The following is an 18088-nucleotide window of genomic DNA, read 5'->3' as shown; positions in this document are numbered from 1 at the left end:
CCCTTGCTGCTTTCTCCCTCGAGTTGTTTATGCAGCTACCTGCTGGCGTTGGGCCCTGGAGAGTGGCTATGGATTGTTTCACAAAGTGGCCTGAGGCGTACGCTCTCCAGGACCAGGAGGTGGAGACTGTTGCAGACTGTTGCAGTTGGGGTCCAGCAGAAGCTGCATTCCTACCAGGGCTGCAATTTATGTCCTGTCATGGCAGAGCTGTGCGGCCAGTTGAGGATCAGGAAGACTTGCACCACCCCATTGCATCCCCAGAGTGATGGGCTGGTGGAGAGATTTAACCAGACCCTCTCCACCCAACTTGCCATTGCCACTGCTGCGCACCAGCGGGACTGGGACGTCCAGCTGCCTTTAATCCTAATGACCCGTTGGCCAGCCCCACATGCACATTGTGACTGCCTAGCTCCCCTTCCAGCAATGTTCAGTCAAACCCTGGCATGTCTGGACGGACAGCTCCATCGCTGGGGGACCTGGGGCACGTGACCCAAGACGAGCTCAGCCACAACAGCTCTCATCTAGAGGGAGCCAGCATAACCTTCTCACTGGTTCAGGACCGTGCTCAGGGCTAGATGTGCCGACGGGACATTCAATTCTTAGGTGGGGGCAAAGTAGAGTCGGACAGTGCAGTCGCTGCAGCGCTGTTGGAATTTCTAGGGAGATGGTGCTGCCAGATATTCCTGTACATTGCCGTGAAAAAGTATTTGCCCCCTGTCTGATTTTCTGCATTTTTGCATATTTTTGACACTGAATGTTATCAGATCTTCAACCAAAACCTAATATTAGATAAAAGGGACCCTGAGTGAACAAATAACACAAAATTTGATACATATTTCATTTATTTATTAAAGAAAGTTATGCAACACCCAATGCCCCCGTGTGAAAAAGTAATCACCCCCCTTAGACTCAATAACTGGTTACGCCACCTTTAGCAGCAATAACTGCAACCAAATGCTTCCTGTAGTTATTGATTAGTCTCTCACAGTGCCGTGGAGGAATTTTTGCCCACTCCTCCATGCAGAACTGCTTCAACTTAGTGACATTTGTGGGCTTTCAAGCATGAACTGTGGGGAGTTTAGGTGGGGTTTCAATGGGCTTTAGGTCTAGACATTGACTAGGCCATTCCAAACCTTTAAATTTCTTGTTCTTCAACCATTCTGATGTAGACTTGCTTGTGTGTTTCGGATCATTGTCTTGCTGCATAACCCAGCTGCGCTTCAGCTTCAGCTCACGGACGGATGGCCTGACATTCTCCTGTAGAATTCTCTGATACAGAGCAGAATTCATGGTTCCTTCAATGATGGCAAGGCGTCCAGGTCCTGATGCAGCAAAGCATCCCCAAACCATGACACTACCACCATCATGCTTGACCGTTGGTATGAGGTTCTTACTGTGGAACGCAGTGTTTGGTTTTCGCCAGACATAACGGGGCCCATGCCAGCCAAAAAGTTCCTCTTTTAACTCTAGGGGTATTTTTCTCTTTAATTTCTTAGAAGCCTCAAGAGTTCTGGAACATTGTTCCAGAACTCTTGAGGATCATCGTGCTTTTTGGCAAACTTGAGACGAGCATTCATGTTCTTAGTGAGCAATGGTTTCCGCCTTGCTACTGGTTGTTAACCAAATACAATGTGAAAAATTTGCAAAAATGCAGAAAATCAGACAGGGGGCAAATACTTTTTCACGGCACTGTACATCGTTGCCACAAGAGACTGGGATTCTTGTTGTATTGGTTTTATTGTAAATAGTTGGATTATGTTCCCTCTTGGTCACCCTTTGTGTGTTCCCCAGTGTTTGTCTGCATGCCATGTGAGAGTCTGGTGGTTGTTTGTGTGTGTATGTGTGTTTTCACCATGACCGAGTCTGAAAGTCTGTATAGTGAGCTGAGCTCCCTTAGCCCACTGTTATTGAAGTCTTCCTTCTCTTTTTTTTGTGTTGCTGTCTTCAGTTAGCAACATTGCTCTAGAGAGGCAGGGCTTTCCCCAGATTCTCTGATTGTAAGGCTGGGGATTGCTGCTAATTAAGAGCAAACTTCCTTGAGGTACGTGCCTGGCTTAATTTATTGACCTGGTAGATGGGGTCTTTGTCAAGATTGCTACAGTACAGGGGCTCCCGAGTGGCGCATCCAGTAAAGGCGCTCCACGCGGAGTGCAGGATGTGCCCTATAGCCTGGAGATCGCAGGTTCGAATCCAGGCTATGTCACAGCCGACCGTGAACGTGAGTTTCTAGGGGGCGGCATACAATTGGCTGAGCGCTGCCAGGGTAGGGAGGGCTTAGGTCGGCAGGGGAATCCACGGCTCATCACGCATCAGCGACCCCTGTGGCTGATAGGACACCTGTGGTTCTGCAGTGGAGCCACCAGATCTGTGTTCTCCTCCAGCGCTATAGGTCTGATGGCATTGCTGTGGATCTGCAGTGCGAAAAATGACGGCTTGGCAGGAGCACGTTTCGGAGGACGCGTGTTCCAGCCGCCGTTTCCCCGAGGTCGGCGGGGGGGTTGCGAGCAGTGAGCCGAGGATACAGATAATAATTGGGCATACTAAATTGGGGAGAAAATTGGGGTAAAAAATTGGCGACGACTAAATAAAAATAAATAAATAAATAAATAAATAAGATTGCTACAGTATTATTCTCATGCCTGTTACAAGGTTAATAGCATGAGCAATACCCAGACTTGTGGTTTGCCTTTCAGTTCATTCACTGTATAGCCAGCTATCAGGTTTTTTATAATGAAGGACTAGCTTCACCTTTGGGGCAACTGCATTTGATTCAGTACTATCAGAAGACATAGAAGGCTTCTTAGAAACTCATACCACAGCATTATGAGCCATACAACACACTCACTCACAGCTGTACACTTTAGGAAGCAGAAGCAATAGTGAAGTCTGTTACTGAGTTTTCTTAAGGAAATGTTCATGCATGTGAAATTAATGTTCAGAATCGCTCTAAAATCCACCAGTGCAAACATAGCTTCATTCCAAAATAGTTAGTATTTGTTTTTAGTAACAGCCTTATAAAAGTCTTTTTGCTTGCCAATTTAAACATTCTGGGGTTTAGTCAATTTATCTGAACCATGGAGGATCTAAATACTTCCATCCTCTCTGACATTTTACATATTGTTATAGACAGAAATGCGCTAAACAGACTTACACTTTTAGATGTTTGATTTCCATAATCTCGGTACACTAATTCAAATTAGTTCAGTGGGAATATGTACTTTTTATATCAAGTGAATCGTCCCCCATAACTGCAAACTAGGAGAAAAATAATGGCATGTAAATTGGAATAAAAGCTGAGGAGAAATCTCAAGTTGTTGAACATTCATATTATAGTTATTCCACAAATAAGGATTGACAACTAGCCCACAACAGCATTTTGAAGTAGTCTGTTTATATAACAAGGTTAATTATGGCAACTAACTTTTAAACCTAAATTGAACAATTTAATTCAGAGAAGGACTTTCTTCAGCTCAAGCTCAGCATCTGCTTGGAACAGTGCAGTCATTCTGTCAATGGATCTGAATGAATGCAAAATAGATTCTAAGATCTGGTCAAATAAAATACTAAATCACTGAGGCCCACTAAACATAAAAAAGCAATTTGATGCTAGATCTCTCAACACTTATTGTATATACGTTCTTCATAGGTCAGGTGAAAATAATACTGCTAATGATGTATACTCAAACCGGTATTAAACACCATCAGTACAAAGTATATAGAGATCATCCCCATATATATTTATTATGCAGTACATCATAAAAGCCACCTTTTAAATGGCCTTTTTGAAAGGTTACTATAAGCAGGCTTGAGAGTAAGTAAATGCAACAGAACACAATCAACTGTTTAATTGGCAATTGCAAACATATTTGTTTACAGTGACTGTAGAGTGTACTATTACACGTTATATTTGCTAATGCTGGCCCTGCCCACATGGTGGCTTATCCACTCATAGTAGTGGGCCACCTTCGTGTAAACTCCTGGGTAATGGGCGACTCCACATTTCTCTCCCCAGCTGACAATCCCCCACACATAGGCCACTTCATTATGAGTGCACACCAGTGGTCCACCGGAATCCCCTTGGCAAGTGTCTACTGACCCATCATAGGTACCTTGTTAAAAAGAGAGGGGAGGAATGGGTATATATAACATTTTATTAAACAGCGATACTGTGCAAGACATTCTCAAAACAATGTCATTTATTCCTTAATTATTTCCACTTCAATATGAAGATAATGTCTTAAAAAAAAAACGCACAAAGGGCTAAATTCTCAGGGCTGTTTATCCCAAAATGTCAGTAGCATGATATTTTCCACACAGTAATAAGCAGGGATCCTAGGAATCCGTCTGCTGCGGAATAACGCAGAAAAACACTGATTTTCTATGCTGTCGGGAGAATTTTTTTATTTACATTTGCAAGAAACATGGAAGGCTTTTTTTGGTTGTTTGACAACCAAATCAATACACTTACGGTATCATATATAATCATCAACACAGAAAATTTTGCTTTACATTTAGTAAACATACTTATTCAATAAAACTACTTCTGGTGAGCGAGAAACACTCGTGTCACGTTCATGCTGAAATGTAGCTGCAGTTTACTTTAGTGCGTTTTTACTACTCAACAAGCTGTTTAAAGATGCCGAAAAACGATAAAAATCACCCCTAAAGATTGGGCCAATGAGTTTGGTAATAGCCATCCAGGTGACAAAGACTAACTTGAGATAAACTAATATAAATACTATTTTTTGTTTTTTATTATTAGTACACAGACGTATTTGTAATGTTTAAAGTAAAATGGTATGTTTATTGATTGATGGCACCCTGGTGAGCTTGTAAATTCCTTTGAATTTGAAAGTGTACCAATGAATACTTCCTGTAATTCAATAGTATTTTTTGTGTATCTTATAATCTGGCCCAGAGAGAGGAGTGGTCACTCAGTTTTAGCCTTTTATTTTAATTGCAGAATATTTATTGCGGAAAACTAGGATCCGTGGTAATAACACAACCAATTAAGTTATCAAACCAGAAATAAACACTCCGACATTTGATGCTGGGGCTTGTAGTCTTGAGTTGCTCCTTATTCGTTCTAGAATTGTAAATGGGGGGGGAGGGTGAGGTTTCCCCATCAGACAAACATAATGGAGTAAATAGCTTTGAGAATCCAGCCCTGTGTGTTTAACAAATAATATATGGCAAGTGGAATCTCTTGGGATTCCAAATCCTGTTATCCACAATAACACAACATTGAACAGTTTTGCTAAACAAATGTCTTCAAGGGTTATTATGTATACAGCAATATGGAATTCTGGCCATACAAGTACAGTACCCTGCTACAACTATGGTCTAAATCTAAAGGAGTACTAACCATGGATTTCAAATCCATTTTCTTCTTCTTAGTGCCACCAACTTTTTCTCTGGCCCTCTTTTATTGTGATGAAAATATTTTGGTTTGTTGCAATAGCTGAAACATTTACATCACTCCTATAATCAGAGATAAACATAATTTCTTCTTACCTGCACATTCCATTCCCTCGTAGTATCTATGGCCATAAATTGTCGAACAGTTTTTTATTATTTGGATGTGAGCCCAATTAAGAACATAAACTCTTTCATATCCTGAAAAAAAACACACAAGTATGACTTCTTGAAAAGGGTATTTAACATTTATTTCAAATGGGCCATATCTGAATGAATCTTTGCGGTGTCACTATCTATTTGAAACTAAATATAAAAGCATGGTTAAGCATATATATATATATATAATATGGTGATCCTGAATTCATCTGAGAATAATATCAACTGATTACCTTTTGCTCGGCCCCAGCCAGAAATAATGCATTTGTCTCCAGGTTTGAACAGATACTCAGACCAAGGAACACATGCTGTGGCAATGTATTTGTTGGGATTAATGCATTCTTTGGTGTGATAAATATTCTTCATCTCAATCAAAGCAATGTCATTCTGGTATGTTGTAGGGTTGTAATCTGGGTGGATTATTACTTTCTCTACAGCTATCGAATCTGTATCCTTGTCAACTTTCAATGCGTTCCACACCCCGATTTTGATTCGGTACAGTTGTGGTTTAGGTCTGAAAAGAAAGAAAAGGAAAAACAACTGAATAATGCATATAGAATATATATATATATATATATATATATATATATATAACAGTATCATTCATGAAGTACTATAGTTGTTTTACAAATGAGGAAAGCCGATTAGCTGAAGAGCTAACAGACGTTGATTGTCCCGCTTGCAGATATTTTCTTGTTTTAGATTCCAAACAATCAGGAACACGTCACTGCAACGCCCACTGAAACTCAGACCAGCTGATTAAAACTCAGCGCCATTCCGAGACAAGGGGACGGGGCGGAGCTAACAAAGCACAAACAGACTCACACAAAAGCCAGGCAGTTCATACAGCGACAGCGCTGAGAGCAACAACGTGGAGAAGTGCTTTGTGAAAAGTGCAGAGCAGTTTAGAAGCAGTCTGAAAGCAAGTTGACAGCTGCAGAAACTAAATTTAAATTAAAAAATAAATAAATAAATAAATAAATAAATAAATAAAATTACCATGACCTTCAAGCCAGTAATCTGTGACACCTGATGTGGGAAATCTGAGAAAACCCAGGAGAGCTAAACCAAGTGTGTGTAAAGTGCTGCAAGATCCATGACTTGCTTCAACGAGTAAGTGTGCTAGAAAAGGCGCTGCACGAAATAACAGAGCAACAGGAGTTTGAGGAGCTGGCACACCCGAAATTCTTGGAAGTTTGCACCCCTAACAGACAGAAAACCACCAGGGATGTAGGGTTCAGATAGGCAGAGACAGGGAAAGAAAGAAACATAGTAAGCACAACCACCAGAAATCAAAATGTCAAACAAATTTAACCCACTTCAAAATTGAGATGGTCAAAACCAGTACCAAGAGAACGAAAGGAACAACATCCAGGACCCCATAAACGGTGCTGGCCAGGCAGCAAAAAAAAAGGTTATGATTGTCGGGGACTCCATATTGAGAAACACAGCAAGTTCAGTGCGCAGTCTGGACCCCCTTAAAACAACAGTGTGCTGCCTTCCAGGAGCCTTTGTCACGCACATCACTGAGAGCATGGACAGGCTTCTAGAATGAACAGGAGACGACCCGGTACTAGTCATCCACATCGGTACAAACAACATTGGAAGAGACAGACCAAGATCCCTGCAAAACAAATGCAGAGAGCTAGAAGGAAATTTAAAAGACAAGACCAAAACTGTGGTATTTTCTGGGATACTTCCGGCACGTTTTCAGCATGGCTGAAATCGTGGTGCACATAGGAAAGCTTCACCTTCCTTGAACATTGGACCACATTCTACAAAAAGGACTATCTATATAGGCAGGATGGACTTAAATAAAATAAAAAGGGAACAAATCTACTCGAAAAAAGGATACTCGAGGAGGTTCAGAAGCATTTAAACTAGAAAGGAAGGGGGGAGAAATCAACAAAAAACAGAAAGGAGTACATCAAAACAAGGGCAACAACTCAGGTAAGACAGCCATTAAATGTATTTATCTAAGTGCTAGAAGTCTCAAAAACAAAATGTTAGAACTTGAAGCTACTGTACTAACAAGTAACTACGATGTGATAGGTGTTACAGAAACTTGGTTATCCGAGCGTGATGGAGACGAATATAATATTAGTGGGTACACACTGTATAGGAAAGACAGGCAGGACAGAAGAGGCTGAGGGATAGCGCTATATATAAAAAGTCTTGAAGCCCAGGTGTTAAATCTGGAAGAAAAAAAACACAGAATCAATATGGGTCACAACAATGGACAAAAATTCAAATGGCATAATAATAGGGGCATGCTATAGACTGCCAAATTCAGACACCGAGCAAAATAATCTGTTCTACAATGACATTAGAAATGTGTGTAGCAAAGGAGAAGCCATACTAATGGGGGATTTCAACTTCCCCTGTATAAAATGGGAAAACCCAGTGGGGGGCACCACAGACGAAATTGAAATGGTAGAAATGACAAATGACTGCTTCCTAACGCAATTTGTCAATGCACCGACTAGAGGGGAGGCATGCCTTGATTTAGTCTTTTCAAATAACGAAGACATAATAACTAAAACACAGATTAGAGAACCATTGGCAAACTCAGATCACAACCTGGTCTCATTTGAAGTGCTAGATAAACCCCCCAAAAGTAACAACTAAAGCTAAAGTTTACAATTTTAAAAAGGCAAACTATGAAGTTATGAAACAGAGACTAACAGAAGTAGATTGGAGTAAAATAGAGAAAACATCCACAGAAAAAGGATGGCTGTTTTTCAGAAATGTAGTACTAGAGGTGCAAAACAATTACATCACAAAAGTAGACAAATCAAAATCTAAAACAAAATGGCCAAAATGGTTTAATAGATCAATTAAAAAAAAAATATTCAGAGAAAAAAGGCACTTTACAAAGCGTTTAAAAGGGACCAAGAACAAAGTAAACAGAAAGAGTACTTGGAACTGCAAACACAAGTCAAAAAGGAAGTTAGAAAGGCCAAGAGAGAGATAGAAATAAGCATTGTCAAGGGAGCTAAAATCAATTCCAAAGTTTTTTCCAATATTATAACAGCAAAAGAACATTCAAGGAGGAAGTAAAATGTCTAAGATATAGAAATGGCAAAATCATAGATGAAGAGAAAAAAATAGCAAATATATTAAATAATTATTATTTTTCACAAGTTTTTACAAAGTAGGATAAGGACAACATGCCCCACATGTCGACCTGTTCCTATCCAGTTTTTTTTATTTTTATAAATTTAGTTGTTGCCAATTAGTTTTTATTATTTTCTCCCCAATTTGAAATGCCCAATTATTTTTAGGCTCAGCTCACCGCTGCCACCCCTGCGCTGACTCGGGAGGGGCGAAGATGAACACACGCTGTCCTCTGAAGCGTGTGCCGTCAGCCGCCCGCTTCTTTACACACCACGAACTCACCATGCAGCCGTCTCAGAGCTACAGCGTCGGAGGACAACGCAGCTCTGGGCAGCTTACAGGCAAGCCTGCAGGCGCCCGGCCAGACTACAGGCGTCACTGGTACGCGGTGAGCCGAGGACACCCTGGCCGACCTAACCCTCCCTTCCCCCGGACGACGCTCGGCCAATTGAGCGCCGCCCCCTGGGAGCTCCCGTCCATGGTCGGCTGTGGAATAGCCTGGACTCGAACTGGCGACGTCCAGGCTATACAGCGCATCCTGCACTCTAGCGAGTGCTTTTACTGGATGCGCCACTCGGGAGCCCCCTGAGTGGCGCATCCATAACAGAGGCAGAAGTGTTAAAGGGACTAGGAGCTCTTAAAATAAACAAATCCCCTGGGCCAGATGAGATCCTCCCAGTAGTACTCAAGGAAATGAAAGAAGTTATCTAACCAAGATCATGATCAAACTGAACGCAGTAGGGATTCAAGGAAATGCATGCACATGGATTAGGGAGTGGTTAACATGTAGAAAACAGAAAGTACTGATTAGAGGAGAAACCTCAAAATGGAGCGAGGTAACCAGTGGTGTACCACAGGGATCAGTATTAGGTCCTTTGCTATTCCTAATCTGTGGCTGTGTGGTCCAGTGGTTAAAGAAAAGGGCTTGTAACCAGGAGGTCCCCGGTTCAAATCCCACCTCAGCCACTGACTCATTGTGTGACCCTGAGCAAGTCACTTAACCTTCTTGTGCTCCGTCTTTCGGGTGAGACGTAATTGTAAGTGACTCTGCAGCTGATGCATAGTTCGCACACCGTAGTCTCTGTAAGTCACCTTGAATAAAGGCGTCTGCTAAATAAACAAAATATTAATAATAAATAATCTACATTAATGACTTAGATTCTGGTATAGTAAGCAAACTTGTTAAATTTGCAGACGACACAAAAATAGGAGGAGTGGCAAACACTGTTGCAGCAGCAAAGGTCATTCAGAATGATCAAGACAGCATTCAGAACAGGGCAGACACATGGCAAATTATATTTAATAGAGAAAAGTGTAAGGTACTGCACTCAGGCAATAAAAATGTGCATTATAAATATCATATGGGAGATACTGAAATTGAAAAAGGAATCTATGAAAAAGACCTAGGAGTTTATGTTGACTTAGAAATGTCTTCATCAAGGCAATGTGGGGAAGCTATAAAAAAGACCAACAAAATGCTCAGATATATAGTAAAAAGTGTTGCATTTAAATCAAGGAAAGTAATGGGAAGTAAAACTTTACAATGCATTAGTAAGACCTCATCTAGAATATTGTGTTCAGTTCTGGTCATCTCACTACAAATAGGATATTGCTGCTCTAGAAAGAGTGCAAAGAAGAGCGACCAGAATTATCCCGGGTTTAAAAGACATGCAGACAGGTTAAAATAATTGAATCTATTCAGTATTGAACAAAGAAGACTACGCGGTGATCTGATTCAACCATTCAAAATTCTAAAAGGTATTGACAAAGTCGACCCAGGGGATTTTTTCAACCTGAAAGAAGAAACAAGGACCAAGGGTCACAAATGGAGATTAAATAAAGGGGCATTCAGAACAGAAAATAAGAGGCACTTTTTTACACAGAGAAGTGTGGGAGTCTGGAATTAACTCCCTAGTAATGTTGTTGAAGCTGACACCCTGAGATCCTTCAAGAAGCTGCTTGATGAGATTCTGGGATCAATAAGCTACTAACAACTAAATGAGCAAGATGGGCCAAATAGCCTCCTCTTGTGTGTAAACTTTCTTATGTTCTTATCCCATTATGCATAAGGAACACTAATGGGTCTGAATGTATCAAAGGTTGATACAATATAAACATTCTTCGAAGGATCATTAAAGGTTTTGATGAATTAAATAAAGTGTCATATTCTCTTCCAACCAGCCTGTTCACAAGGCCAGATTACCTCACACAGTGGGCTGCAGTCAGTACCCAGCACCCTCCGATATAAATCCCTCCACAGTTTATTTCTCCTTCATCGTCGATTGCTATCTGCCAAGGAATCTGACCCTGCAAATAAAAAGGAAAATCAATTACACTCTGTTGTAGGAAACCATCTCTCTGAAAATGATATTCTGAAAAGGCATTATTTATATCTGCTATAGAAGTTCGCCTGGTATAGGAAATCACAACCAAGGGTAGTCATCTATAATGACAATTCTTGCCAGTTTTCACTGTAAGCAGTACCACAGAAGGTGTGTGTTTGTACTGCGACAACCCACTCCTTAGGTGCACTGTGAGGCATAGGCGCAACTAAGTGCCTGCAGCCTCCTAAGACACTGGACGAACAGGTGCAACCATCAAATGTGTATTGTCATGACAGGATAAATAGGCTTCATCTGAGTCAAAATGACATTGAAATATATCCTTCAAGGTTATTTAATAACCTCATCTTACTCACCCTTTGCGCAACCTTTCCTCCCAGAAGCCGTTTCTTTCTTGCCCCTTGACTGTCGCTCTCTCTGAAGGTGTTGATTCCACAGGTTAGGTCAGAAATGTTTTTCCTTGTTAATTTTGTTTCTGAAAAATGAAAAACCTTTTATTTACACTTTTCAATGTCTTCCATCCAAGCACAGCTGCAACACCACAGTGTAACCATTAAGCTGTTCCTCTGCTACACTCTGCCCCCCATGAGTATGAAATACTGCATACAACAAATGTGGTATTTCTTAAATTCACTGGCGGTTTTGAAGGGAGATAGTTAATGGTTACATTGTTATCCACTAGACTTGTATTAGTTGTCTGAGAGTTATGTTCAACTATTTAGCAAAATATAAAAATACAGACAAATCTCAGTGACCTCAAAAGGGGAATGATAGTGGATGGCTTGATCTACAAGAAGACTGAGACATCTGAATGAGAAAAACATGTAAAATATACATGTCATAAGATTTATTAAAAAGTAATAAGATAAGGTACAGTACCCTCACAAAGTATACATAAATGTTAAATTAATTTAATAATACTGTAATGTTGAATGACCTCTGGAATTCAGTTTAAATATCTAGTTGCAATAATGTCTGCATGACAATAAAAAAACATACCTTCTACTATGCTTGAAAGAACATTTTCTGTAAGAAAAAAAATATCGAAATGTAAAAAACTGATAATAAAAAAACAGAGCATTGAAATTAATTTACAAATAAAATAAAATGCTGATATGATGTATTGGGATTGGCTTGTGAGGTTTCTTTGGGGATGTACTTCAGGCTAGTTTGCTGTCAGATCTTTGTACAATTTAGGTTTGTTGTTATCCCCATAACTTAAGACTGTTACAATGGTAAAAGATGATACACATGTGTAGGTGTACACGATTAAAAGGACTCCATCTGAACCTACATGTAGGGCCATAAACATTCTTTTAAACTGTGCTTTGTGCTAAATTTAAACAATGGTACATTTTGAAAAATTAAGGTCACAATATTGCTGAATAATGTTAAATAAACTAATAAAAATACTACAAGATTGTAGTGAACTGCAAACTGGATTTAGAGAATCAAAATTGTCCTGAATAAACATTCCTTAAAGCAGTCCTTAACGCTTTTTTAATTGGGCCCATAGTCCCACGTGCAACAAAGTGAATGGGAAAATGTATTTATTGTGTGGAAGTAGAATACATGCAAACATGCGCCTCCCACAAAGGGGAAAATACAAATATCAAATGCAAAACAATAAGTGACTTGTGCTGTTTTTCCAATGGGAGGTAAGAAAATGCTATGGGTTTTTAAACCAAGGTGTAAGACACAAGTCAAGTATAAATAAAATGAAGAAGAAAAAAAATGTCAGAGTGCTGTCAGAAATTATTCACATTCACATTGGTTTTAATGCTTGTCATAAAAATTATTCATGAAAAATAAATTAATCGTAAATGTAGTGATGGTGTCTCAAGAAAAAAGGGCTAACAACTTCACTGTTGTGCCTACATTAATAAAGTATGTAAGTGCAACATGTAAGTAAGCTGTTTGAACATCTGCAAACATCAACTAAAAATGAATTCAGCAAGTGCTCCCAGCTTCCTTACAGTCTCTAAAGCCAAATGAACCAGGCTAATAGAAATGAATACAGTACATTTAAAAGTCATAGGGGTAGATGTACTGAAGTTTTGCGTCCGTCGCAATCGTTGCAAATCACATGCAAACCAGTCGGAAGTGTAGTGTGAAATGTACTAAACAAACGCAACACTGTTAGCATCATTTTAACAAATGCTTTGCAGTCGCAGTTCTTATTTGCACTTTCGCCTTAAATTAATATGTAATTCTGGGCCTTTCTGCGGAAATTCACAAAAATAGGGTGGAGATTATGCAAATAAGGGATCAAAAATATTGCAATGAGATGTGCTAAAGTTGTGGGCAATTGCGACACTTACAATTGCATCAATTTGTTAAGAACTTTTGAATGCATGTTTAAACAGTCGCAATTGTTGCTGGCATTTCCCAGTCCGCTTTTTCTTGTGCGTTGCTAGTTGTGCTCAATGTATTTTTGAGACGAACACCCAAGTACTGTACTTAATTTTCATTAAAGTCAGGGTGTATTTACAAGACTTGAAAACAAATTTCTATGACACTTCTGGTTTTTCCAGCATGTTGGGAGCAATAGACTGCACACATGTGTCACTAACCTCTCCAGCTCATTCTCAGCATCTGTATAGGACCATGATCTATTGTGTGTTAATTGTCTAGACTAGTAAGCAGACCAAGTTAAAAATAATAATAATTAAAATAAAATAAACCCTAAAATAATTTAGTTTCAATTTAAAATAACCAATGTGTACAATGCAGCAGCATGATTTATTTTGTGTTACCAATAGGCTAAAGTACAAAAAGTGTGCCAGGTATTCATTTGATTGTACTACTGTATACTGTATAGGCCTACTGTACAGATTGATATTTTTACATAATGTAATGTGTAGCCTATCCAAAACACATTAGTGTTATTTCAACGCAATGATTTATATTTAAAATACATCGAGAAATGTAAATGTATGTGTGTGCGATTTCATTGTAATGTTTTTAAACCCGACACCTCTTATGTCGGACAAACATGTCCAGTTTAGCGAGGGTCTACTGTATGATTATGAAAAGCTTTTTGGGGGTGAAGGTTGGGGCCCCACTGTAGAATCTGATGGGATTAAACTGCCTTTCTTTTTTTATATAACAGGATTAAAATCGGTCAAATGAAGACGGAACATAATGCTTATTGAATGTAAACGTAATTTACATTTAACAAAACAATGCTATTTTGATTCTTGTACCCTTGCATGTATAGACGTTATCCTTCAGGCACTCTCTGCTGCAGCAAACCACAACTCAGCTGCAGCTATTTTATTTGAAAAAATGTCACACAACTCTCGCTAGAGATGTTGCTAAGATGATGCAAATAATATTTTAATTAGTATATTGCGGCTCTCTTCATGAACATATGTTTTCTTAGTACATACGACAAAATGTGCACTTTGTGAATTGTCGTAACCAAAATGCAAATTGTGGTATGTTTGCGCTGCGACTGGCCCATCTTAGTACATCTACCCCATAGTGTTTTATTTTTTCTTTTAAAAACAACATGTGTTCGAGGTATACATTATTTGACCACAGTGCACTTCTGTCTTCGCTTATTGCTTATTAAGGTATTTGTAAAAGTTTTTCTATAATTTCTGACACTGCTGAAAACCATTTTGTAATATGGCAATACAGCTTTCAAAAAAATCCCAATATGTATTTCTGGTTGTTGCAAGTACAGTTATAACTACTGAAGATCCTGAGAACCATAAGCTTAGATTACAAGATGGGTTTAAAAAAATAAAAAATACCTTTAACTGGAAGTTTCTTTTCACCTGTGTAACAAAACAAAAAAAAAAGAAGAGTGACTCCATTATGGTGGTAAAACGTGATGGTATTTTACAGAGCTTATTTTTTAGACTAAACAAAATGTCCTTATCAGAGTGCTCAATAGAACATTCTGTCCTAAAACAGTTATTGTCAATAACTTAATATGCTGTGTGTAAATGATTACATGCTTCTGGAAATATGTAAAACATACACATGAATTATTTTTAATACAATAAGGTCTTTTTTATTGTTATGCTAACATCTATTAAACATTCATCTATATATTCCCATGGTGCCCTACACCCATTTATATTATTATTACTAGCACATGCACATTTGTAGTTATATTTTCGTTAATATTTTTTGCTTTTTAATAATAAACATATCTTACAACAGCGGTTCTCAACTGGGGTGGGTGGAGGGGGGGCGGGTCAAACTTTCCATTCTAAATGTGAATTTTACAAACTTGCAAATGTGTTTTTTTTTTTTTTTTTTTTTTTTTTTTACCTAGTAACAAATGTGGTATTTCTTAAATTCACTAGGGGTTTTGAAGGGGGATAGTTAATGGTTACATTGTTATCCACCAGACTTGTATTAGTTGTCTGAGAGTTATGTTCAACTATTTAGCAAAATATAAAAATACAGACAAATCTCAGTGACCTCAAAAGGGGAATGATAGTGGATGGCTTGATCTACAAGAAGACTGAGACATCTGAATGAGAAAAACATGTAAAAGATACATGTCATAAGATTAAAAAAGTAATAAGATAAGGTACAGTACCCTCACAAAGTATACATAAATGTTAAATTAATTTAATAATACTGTAATGTTGAATGACTTCTGGAATTCAGTTTAAATATCTAGTTGCAATAATGTCTGCATGACAATAAAAAAACATACCTTCTACTATGCTTGAAAGAATATTATCTGTAAGAGAAAAAATATCGAAATGTAAAAAACTGATAATAAAAAAACAGAACATTAATTAATTTACAAATAAAATAAAATGCTGATATGATGTATTGGGATTGGCTTGCTTGTGAGGTTTCTTTGGGGATGTACTTCAGGCTAGTTTGCTGTCAGATCTTTGTACAATTTAGGTTTGTTGTTATCCCCATAACTTAAGACTGTTACAATGGTAAAAGATGATACACATGTGTAGGTGTACACGATTAAAAGGACTCCATCTGAACCTACATGTAGGGCCATAAACATTCTTTTAAACTGTGCTTTGTGCTAAATTTAAACAATGGTACATTTTGAAAAATTAAGGACACAATATTGCTGAATAATGTTAAATAAACTAATAAAAATACTACAAGATTCTAGTGAACTGCAAACTGGATTTAGAGAATCAAAATTGTCCTTAATAAACATTCCTTAAAGCAGTCCTTAACGCTTTTTTAATTGGGCCCATAGTCCCACGTGCAACAAAGTGAATGGGAAAATGTATTTATTGTGTGGAAGTAGAATACATGCAAACATGCGCCTCCCACAAAGGGGAAAATACAAATATCAAATGCAAAACAATAAGTGACTTGTGCTGTTTTTCCAATGGGAGGTAAGAAAATGCTATGGGTTTTTAAACCAAGGTGTAAGACACAAGTCAAGTATAAATAAAATGAAGAAGAAAAAAAATGTCAGAGTGCTGTCAGAAATTATTCAGTGACCTCAAAAGGGGAATGATAGTGGATGGCTTGATCTACAAGAAGACTGAGACATCTGAATGAGAAAAACATGTAAAAGATACATGTCATAAGATTTATTAAAAAGTAATAAGATAAGGTACAGTACCCTCACAAAGTATACATTTTAAATTAATTTAATAATACTGTAATGTTGAATGACCTCTGGAATTCAGTTTAAATATCTAGTTGCAAAAATGTCTGCACCAACCCCTACACCCACTACATCCCCTACTAACCAACCCCTACACTCACTACATCCCCTACTAACTCGCCCTCCTTCTCCACCTTCTTGCCCCTCTTGCTCCAGGGTCACAAACCCACCACGTGTGCCTTGGACCCCCTCCCCACTCACCTCTTTCAAGCTGCTGCTCCTGCTCTACTCCCCTTCATCTCCTCCCTCCTCAACACCTCTCTACTTTCTGGTATCTTTCCCTCTGCCTTCAAAAAGCCTCTATCACTCCCCTCAAAAAACCTACCCTCGACCCCACCTCCCTCCAGAGCTACCGTCCTATCTCCCTCCTACCCTTCCTCTCCAAAACCCTCGAGCGGACTGTACACCGCCAGCTCTCTGCTTTCCTGTCCAACCACTCTCTGCTTGACCCTCTCCAATCTGGCTTCCGCTCTGCTCAGTCCACTGAAACCGCCCTCCTGTCTGTCACCAACTCACTAAAGTGTGCCCGAGCTGCCTCTCTCTCCTCTGTCCTAATTCTCCTCGACCTCTCTGCTGCTTTTGACACTGTTGATCACTCTATTCTACTATCATCTCTTGCTGACCTGGGGATCTCTGGCACTGCTCTGGCCTGGTTCTCCTCCTACCTCTCCAACCGCACTTTCCAGGTAACCTGGCGTGGAGCAACCTCCACACCTCACCCACTCTTAACTGGAGTCCCCCAAGGGTCAGTCTTGGGTCCTCTCCTGTTCTCTCTCTATACCCGCTCCCTGGGCCCCCTCATACCATTTCTATGCTGATGATGCTCAGATTTTCCTCTCCTTCCCCACCTCTGACTCCACCATCTCCTCCCGTATCTCTACCTGTCTGCCTGCTATTTCCTCCTGGATGCACTCGCATCACCTCAAACTCAACCTCTCTAAATCTGACCTCCTTTTCTTTCCCTCCTCCTCCCCCTCCTCTGATCTCTCTATCTCCGTTCCTCTGGAATCTACCACACTCTCTCCATCTTCCTCTGCTAAGAACCTTGGAGTCACCCTGGACCCCTGCCTCTCTTATTCCCAGCACATCTCCACTCTGGCACGCACTTGCCGATTCTTTCTGAGCAACATCCGAAGAATCCGACCCTTCCTCACCAACTATGCTACCCAGCTCCTGGTCCAGGCCCTGGTACTCTCCCGCCTAGACTACTGCAACTCCCTCCTGGCTGGCCTCCCTGCGTCCGCCACCCGTCCGCTCCAGCTCATCCAGAACTCTGCTGCCCGCCTGGTGTTCTCTCTGCCTCGCTTCGCCCACGCTACTCCACTACTCCGCTCACTCCACTGGCTCCCGATCACCGCTCGCATCCAGTTCAAGACTCTTGTACTAGCCTACAGATGCCTTGACCAGACTGCACCCAGCTACCTCCAGACCCTCA

General features: G+C 39.8%; 1 protein-coding gene across 3 annotated transcripts in view; it reads right to left on the bottom strand.

Moving 5' to 3' along the window:
* Positions 1-3691: 3691 nt before the first annotated feature.
* cfi (complement factor I) overlaps positions 3692-18088 on the bottom strand; it is a 40638-nt gene continuing 26241 nt past the window's right edge. For 2 of the 3 annotated variants that reach the window (XM_059031791.1, XM_059031798.1), the window contains 8 exons: positions 15715-15741; positions 14795-14818; positions 12033-12059; positions 11390-11508; positions 10895-10998; positions 5808-6088; positions 5515-5616; positions 3692-4109 (listed from right to left, as the gene is read on the bottom strand). In XM_059031791.1, the coding sequence (XP_058887774.1) occupies positions 3895-4109; positions 5515-5616; positions 5808-6088; positions 10895-10998; positions 11390-11508; positions 12033-12059; positions 14795-14818; positions 15715-15741 (899 nt within the window). In that variant the 3' untranslated portion in view covers positions 3692-3894. The remainder of the gene's footprint in view (positions 4110-5514; positions 5617-5807; positions 6089-10894; positions 10999-11389; positions 11509-12032; positions 12060-14794; positions 14819-15714; positions 15742-18088) is intronic. The other variant, XM_034034568.3, reaches the window with a different exon arrangement.

This window comes from Acipenser ruthenus, chromosome 1, assembly GCF_902713425.1.
Source record: "Acipenser ruthenus chromosome 1, fAciRut3.2 maternal haplotype, whole genome shotgun sequence".
Taxonomy (NCBI): Eukaryota; Metazoa; Chordata; class Actinopteri; order Acipenseriformes; family Acipenseridae; genus Acipenser; species Acipenser ruthenus.
The sequence above is the reverse complement of the archived record's forward strand: the minus strand, read 5'-3'. Positions and strand labels throughout refer to the sequence as shown.